This window comes from Pagrus pagrus (assembly GCF_965226575.1).
Source record: "Pagrus pagrus genome assembly, chromosome: 1".
In the NCBI taxonomy this organism is placed as follows: Eukaryota; Metazoa; Chordata; class Actinopteri; order Spariformes; family Sparidae; genus Pagrus; species Pagrus pagrus.
In genome coordinates, this window is record NC_140185.1 from 13,302,647 (window position 1) to 13,310,155 (window position 7,509).

At 37.8% G+C, this 7,509-nt stretch overlaps 1 protein-coding gene across 1 annotated transcript in view; it reads right to left on the reverse strand.

Annotated features, from left to right (window-relative positions):
* The window catches only part of ddb1 (damage-specific DNA binding protein 1), a 55,566-nt gene extending 50,189 nt beyond the window's left edge, over positions 1-5,377 (reverse strand). Inside the window, exons 1-5 of the mRNA XM_084356891.1 lie at positions 5,213-5,377; positions 2,753-2,901; positions 1,594-1,710; positions 1,054-1,275; positions 160-274 (exon numbers count right to left, since the gene is read on the reverse strand). Of these exons, the coding sequence (XP_084213017.1) occupies positions 160-274; positions 1,054-1,275; positions 1,594-1,710; positions 2,753-2,901; positions 5,213-5,273 (664 nt within the window). The 5' untranslated portion in view covers positions 5,274-5,377. The remainder of the gene's footprint in view (positions 1-159; positions 275-1,053; positions 1,276-1,593; positions 1,711-2,752; positions 2,902-5,212) is intronic.
* Positions 5,378-7,509: the final 2,132 nt, after the last annotated feature.

Here is a 7,509-nt window from a genome sequence, read left to right on the forward strand (position 1 = left end):
TGACTCATGGGTAGTACTCATTATTATCAGGTCTTTATTTAAAATGACTAACAATTGGATGGAAAACAGCTGTTACTAATCTGGGTCAAAATCAGACAAAAAAAAAAGTATTTTGCAGCTCTTCATTTTCTTTTGATTTGCTATGTAAGCTCTGATTACCTGGGATGACCATAGACGCCTCAGCCTCCACATTCTCCTGTTTCCAGGGGCCCTTGTTGAACTCCTTCTCCCTCAGAGAAACCTCATAGGTCTTCACATGGCGTCCTTGGGGGTCCTACATTCCACAACAGGACATCGAGTCACATTTTTAAATAACTGTCTTGAATGAGGACAATATGACAGCTAGTCTGACGTATAAACAAAAGGTTCCCTGTGGAGTTATAGACCTCTAGTAGAATTAAAGAGCTGCTTTTCTCCTGTTGGTCCCAATTTTGTTTATCACATGCTTGCACACAAGGATGTGCATGTGAACATGCGCGCGCGTACACACACACACACACACACACACACACAGACACACACACTCAACACTATTATGACACCCTGTTCCATTGATCGTCACAGGCCATGATATGCTGCAATGCATCAGCAAAGGCAGGGAAGAAGAAGACTCCAAGCTAGTAAACATGGATGTAAACATTGCTTTTTAGTTTTTAAATGCATTTCTTTGGTGCTTTGAGCATCACAAGCCAAGTGCCATCTAGTTCCATTACATAAAAGAGAAAGAAGACATCTCTACGGCAATATCTCCAAAACTGAGCAACTCACACCAAAACAATCTAGATTGATAAATAGCTCTACAGGTGAGAGAGACAATATGCGTTTGTGATTTTGGGGTGAAATTTCCATTTAAACTTCAACATCAATCTGCCGTTTCACAGCTGTCACACAACACTACAGCACAACACAGGCTTGAGATAATACTTGGAAAATGCACACAATAAATGCAATAAAAGTCCCACCTGTGTTCATTTACCAACATAGTCTTTCTTATTCTCTTATACACATACACCCATACTCTCCCACAACCACGCACCACCCCTGCTATAGTACCTGGTAGATGAAGCAGACAGTTGGGGCCTGGCAGCCATACAGGAAGTGAACATCAATGACTTGCAGCTCCTCCAGTCTGATGTTGAAGGCCTTGAGCTCACGGTTGTCCCTGTCTAATGGGATCACCTTAAACAAACCATCATACAGCCGCAGGCCAATCATACGGCATTCTGGGTCCACAATTCCAATAATACCCGTCTCTGAAGGACGTCCAATGCGATCCTGCGAAAGAGTAATTGGTTTGGAAAGGTGTAAGTCCAGCCTGCGTACACTTCAGACAAAAATTCACATTTAAAGTGTTCTTTAAGTGCAGTTGAATTCAGTACAGCGAGAAACATTTGCCAGCTTTAAACTTTGAAATCAGACCTGAGAATTACAGAACTTGAACATGCATAACAAGATGATAACTACACTAAAATGTTACACAAAAATAAATATTCTTGACAACTGAAAGCATATTGAATCCTGAGATTCGTGCTTACTAAGTTGATATGCAGTGCATTAAATTTCAAGACTTGCATTAGTAATACTCTCACCCACCTGAACATTGCCGTGGGCACGGGTGATGATGTCAATACTCTCCCCGTTCTGTTTGTATTCCAGGATGCAGGCATTGTACTTCGATGTGAGAATGAACAGCAGGTCTTTGCTCTCACCCTGAACAAACAAATACAAAAGACACCAAAGTCATCAAAGACCAAGCATGCAGAGGCCTGCTTCTAATTTAATGAAACCGGCTCCCCACAATAGAATGTAGCTGCAGTATTGATCAGCCATCTGATTTACTGCCACCAGCCTAATTAGTAGGGACAGACTTGAACAGTCTATGAATTCACTATACATTCAACCGCAACTATTCTACTAGGATTAGGTTCTTTTTTCCCCTAGTCAAGATTTATTTCAACCCCTAATACCTGGGGGGTGTCTTTTTTCCTCTTTATAACCTTCAGTGATCAAGGTAATTATAGCACATACATCTATCACTATATACACCCTTTTTAGAGAGGAGAGCCCTTCTAATTGATTTTCTTTTCCACAAGAAAACCAAACGTAAAGGAACAAAAAAGAACCACAATATATTTTGCCCATTTTTTTCACCCTTGGTAAGAAATTGATGTGCTTTCAGTCTCTAACAAGGTTTGTTATAGAACTTACCACTTGTTCAGGGTGCAGACACTTCATGTAAATCATAAATTAATCTATTACATTACCCATTCAACATTTATTTCAGCACTCTGCACCCTCACATTACTGTGTGTACAGAAACAGGTTGCCTTGTATACAGACATTAAACTTTGTTGTTCATTGTTGCTTTTTATAGAAATATTCATATACATACCTATTTGTTTTACCTACTTGTTTGTACATTGAAGTTAAATGTTTATTTTCAGATTTCAGATTTGATTTGTTCTACACCTCATATCATGATATGGAGAACAATACCATCTTTGGTGTATCAGTGTGTAAAGCAGTATACGTTTAAACAGAGACGGACCTATCTTAGTCCAGCTCTGTTGTCCTTGTTTTTACTTTAGCTCTGTCTATATCCATCTATCTCCCCAAAAAGAGCAAAAGCTGAGGTCAATGCTTCCATTTCTCCAAATACTAATAATAAACGTTATTCTGATTCTGGTTCTGATATGAAATCTTCAATGAGACTGACAATTTGACCAACTGTCCAATAGCCCACAACACTAACCTTTGGCCTGAAGAGCTCCATGACAGCAATCTTTCCATACATGCCCACTTCCTTGACGGGCCTAAGCCCCTCTGCTGTGACCACATAGATCTCCAACCGTGTGTTTTTAGCTATAAGCAGATTGAGGTCCTCCGCAGAGGTGAAGTGACCTGTAGACATATCAGCATTTATTAAATTGTAATCACAATGTTGTGTAGGTGAAAAACATGACTGAAAAGGTGGACAAATATATGCAATGGGGCTGGAGAGCAATGTTGACAACATAAGAAATTTTACCGACTACATTTCAAGTCACAGGAGATGACCCAAAGTGTTTTCATTCAGGGGTAAATTAATTAGAGTCTGCCTCAATTCAGGTATACAGGATTACAGGAATGACACACAAAAGGCAATCACACATAGTGTAATAAAATAACACATATTATACAGAGAAGACCAAGAGTAGAAAAGAAAAACACCTTTAACTACTGTTATGGTCAAATTATAATCAAAGTCATGAACATAATATAGATTTCTGAGAGTGTGGCTAATATTTAGGGCATCATTTTTGTTGCTTCTAGGTATTTTTGACTTGGTAGTCAACTACTTATCAGTACAGATTATTGCATTAGTTCAACTTTCTCAGTCAGTCTTTGAACTGTAAAAATAATAATAATAATAATAATAATAATAATAATAATACACTCCCATCACAGATTACTATATCTATAACAAAATAAATAAAGAAAATGTTCATATTTATACTAGTGAGAAAATGTTTAATAGTGCTTAATTGCTGGCTTATAGCAACTAACTAACTAACATCTGTGTAAGTTGCAGTGTGTATGACATTACATCTAACTCTCAAAAGTGTGCTGTCATGATTGCTACAGTAAAACCAAGGAGGATTAGGTGTGACATTGTCCTTCATTCTTAATGGCAGACCAAGCGCTAAATGTGGTGAACAAAATAAGATATCTAGGTCACATCATCAGGGATGGGAGCACCAGTGTTGCACACAGTATGCACAAGCCAATATGCTGGAAAAGATCATCTAAATGTGCAAGGATGACGTTAAAACAGCTCATTTAAGAGCCTACTGTAGTCCATGTTACACGGCCCACTTGTGGTGCAGTTACAGTGAAGTGAAACCAAAAAGGCTTCAGGTGGAATTTAATGATGCATTCAGGATCTTGCCTTAGTTCCCAAGATGGACATGTGCGTGTCTTAAGATGTTTGAGACCACTTTCATGCCGTGTTGATTAACTAATTAAAAGAATTTAATCATAGTGGCTTTAATAGAGCCCACACAAGGTGACACAGGGTACTCATTTTAATCATTATGGAATTATGAAAACTATGATTATGTCTCTGTATTTATGTCCTTGTATTGTATTTATTATTTTTTTATTATGATATGGCGCTATGAGTCTGGAACTGAATTTTCTTTTTAAAAAAAGTATCAAAAGTATCATAACTTGTTTCACAGTTATTATTGAACTACTTGATTATTCAGTTAGTAAGTATTTATCATGTGAAAACCCTAACATTTGCTTGTTATTAAAATGTGTAAATTCAAGCCTGTGTTTTTTGACTAATGGTCAGACAAAAAAGCTCATTTAAGACATAACTTTGAGCTAATGGACACTTTATTTCTGCAACATTGACGATGAAATGACTCGGAATAAGGAAATACTCAAGTACCTAAAAATTGTACTTGAATAAATTGCTTGAATAAATTGTACATAGGTTTATCAGTTGCCATATCAGTTGACCCTAGTAATTAACATTTAGGGAATCTGGTATAAGGGGAAAAGGAAGACAGACACTGAGGATCAGACAGTCGTTACATGTGCACATGTCAAATTCTGTCTTGATGTTACAAAGCCGTAAAACGCATTTGACGTGATGGGGTGAGACATATTTCATGTGCTGTAAGATGATTCAATAACACCACCTCAGTCTTGGCTCAGTATCTGAACGTATCCTGTATTTTGAGGGCCACATTAACGTCAGATCAAACGACGACACCAGACTTCTGATTAGTTGTACACGGGTGGGACATTTGTCAGAAACGCAGCTTGCTAAACACGCTCTGCCTGCATGTTTCATACAGTTTACAACAGCTGTGGGTTGGTGTGACGATATTTGTCAGCAAAACAAAACGTATTTTGATCTGGGATAACCAAACTGAGCACGACAACGGCTAACGTTAAATCCGACAGAAGACACAACGAAAGGTTCAGCGGGTTGTTTGTGCGTTACAACCGACATGACAAAAACACAAGCGAAGCGTGTAAGTCATGGCTTGCTTGCAGATAACTATATTGTGTCTGTCAAGTAAACATTTGAGTTAGCAAAACAATAGCTAGCGGCTACTACAGGCCCGTCTGGAGCACTTTACTTGCAGCGCGGGAGCTCAGCTAGCACGCAGGTGGCCAATGTTTCATCTCTGCAAAAAACAAACAGCGGATTTTTTACCTGTGATGCAGGCGTTGACTGCCGTAGGTTTCTGGGCTGTTACCACGTAGTTGTACGACATTTTTGACAACAACAAAAGACAAACACCAGAGTAGTGTTTTAATCTCACAAAAGTGACAAAATCATTGATAATAAAACTCCCGGAAGTGGTTAGCGGAGCCGTTTAGGCATGAAGCATAGCAAGTAACGGCATCCGAGTCTGGGTTAGAGCGCCCCCTGTGTCGCGGAGGATTGTCTCTGTGGTTAAATTCCCCCATATATGTACAATTTTGAGGTATTTGTAGTTTACTTGAGTACATGGGCGTCGCAGCTGTTATATGAGGGTGAGACAAGTTCTTCATAGGAAGGAAGAGGGGAAACATGCCCGCAAATCAAATCAAATCAATGTTATTTATACAGCCCAAAATCACAATCACATTGCCTCAGTGGGCTTTACAATCCCTACAGTGAGCGACATCCTCTGTCCTTACACCCTCGATTTTGGTGAGGATATAGGTCATATTGAGAAAAAAACCTTTGAAGGGGGGAAATAAAAAAAGATGGAAGAAACCTCAGGAAAAGCCTCTCCCAGTACGGACAGACATGCAATAGATGTCGCATGTACAGAACAGAACAACAAAATGACAGTTCATAAATGTCATTGACAGAATCTGATACAAGGAAATTCTATAATATATGTAAAGAGTGTGGCATTGCCAAGTGGTGGCCGAGTCACACGACCTCAGCTCCACCATGGTGACCTGGAAGAGGACAGGCCACACAAGATAATTAACAATAAAAAAAAACAAATTTTATAAAAGTACAGATATAGGAGATAGTGATAGGAAAGTATGATAGCAATTTTACTTTGACTCCACTGCTGTTCAGTTGGAAATATTGTACATTTAATTCTAAATCTAAATCAATAATTGCAGTACAATTGTATAATGTGTATTGCCTGCCTTTTACATTTTCTACTATAAGTATATTTTAATAATAATACCATAGCTTACTTTTACTAAGGTAAAACTTTGAATGCAAGCATTGGTAAGAGTGTATTTATTACACTGTTGTGTTGTTACTACGAGGCTACTTCAGTAAAAGATAATTCTGCCATCAATGGGAAGAGCTATTTGTAAAAGCATCTTTTTGTGCAATGAACAAATTCTTTATTAATAAGGTTAAGGCAGTTGGCTTTGTTGCAACGTTGAACATCACATCATGAATTGAATAGCTAGGCTACAATATAAAGAATATGAAAGGATCGTTCCAAATGTGTTTTTTTTTTCTAATTAGGAAGAATATTCTGTTTATCACTTAAGCCTTGGTTGCTGAATAAAGATCTTCATCAACTTAGGAAGGTCTTGTAGGCTTCAATGAAATGTCCATATTTGCTTGAGAGGGTATAACAATGTCACTTTGGCTGCTGCAACACCTGAATTTCTCATCTAGGATCATTTACGACTTATCTTAATATATGACTGATAACCATTATAATAGGACTTGTGCTGAAGTTTTTTCACGTTTAATCAAGCTTGACAAAAGTTAAAGACTTGACTTTTTCCAAAAGATCCCAGAGGAGCTCAAACAAAACACACAGACGCAAATCTTCCAATTGAAACAACCAAAAATGTGTATGACGAAAAAACTTTGTGTTTAGCTTACATGTACAGTTGGACGACATCTCAGCTGACTAAGAAAATTAATTACAGAATAGTGTTCTATGGACTATTGTGAAACCAGAAATGTTTCCATCAAGAGCTGTGACCCCTGCTGCTCCAGTACTACAATTACAGATCTCAATGTCTAATTTTCCCAGATACAGTAGTAGGAGAAGTGATGCTACGCATTTGGTGTAAAAAGAGTGAAATCAGTAAGACAGATTTATATTCTTACTTTTATTCACATTATAAGCATAAATCACAATATCTCCCTGCTGTATGAAAGGAAAGGAAGTAATATGAAAGGAAGCCCACACATCTGTCAAATATATGAGCAAAGCTGGCTGAAAATTGCAGGACTTACCCGTAGTGATTAAATTAATGAGCAGTATGAATTTGACAGATGTGTCAGCTTCTTTTCAGGTTAAAAACAGGGAAAACAGAATCTGACAGTCACATTTTCAGCTGTCAGGAAATGTTCAGATTGCCATAGTAGGTGTTTTTTAAGATAAAAACTAAAAAAAAAAATTTAAAAAATCAGAGTTGTGACATTGGAGGCTACTTATTGGGGCAATATCGTCTTATATAGCTTATATGGGACAAAAAGAAAAAAAGTTTGACCTATAATCAATGTCCATACATTTATTTTGTTTTGTC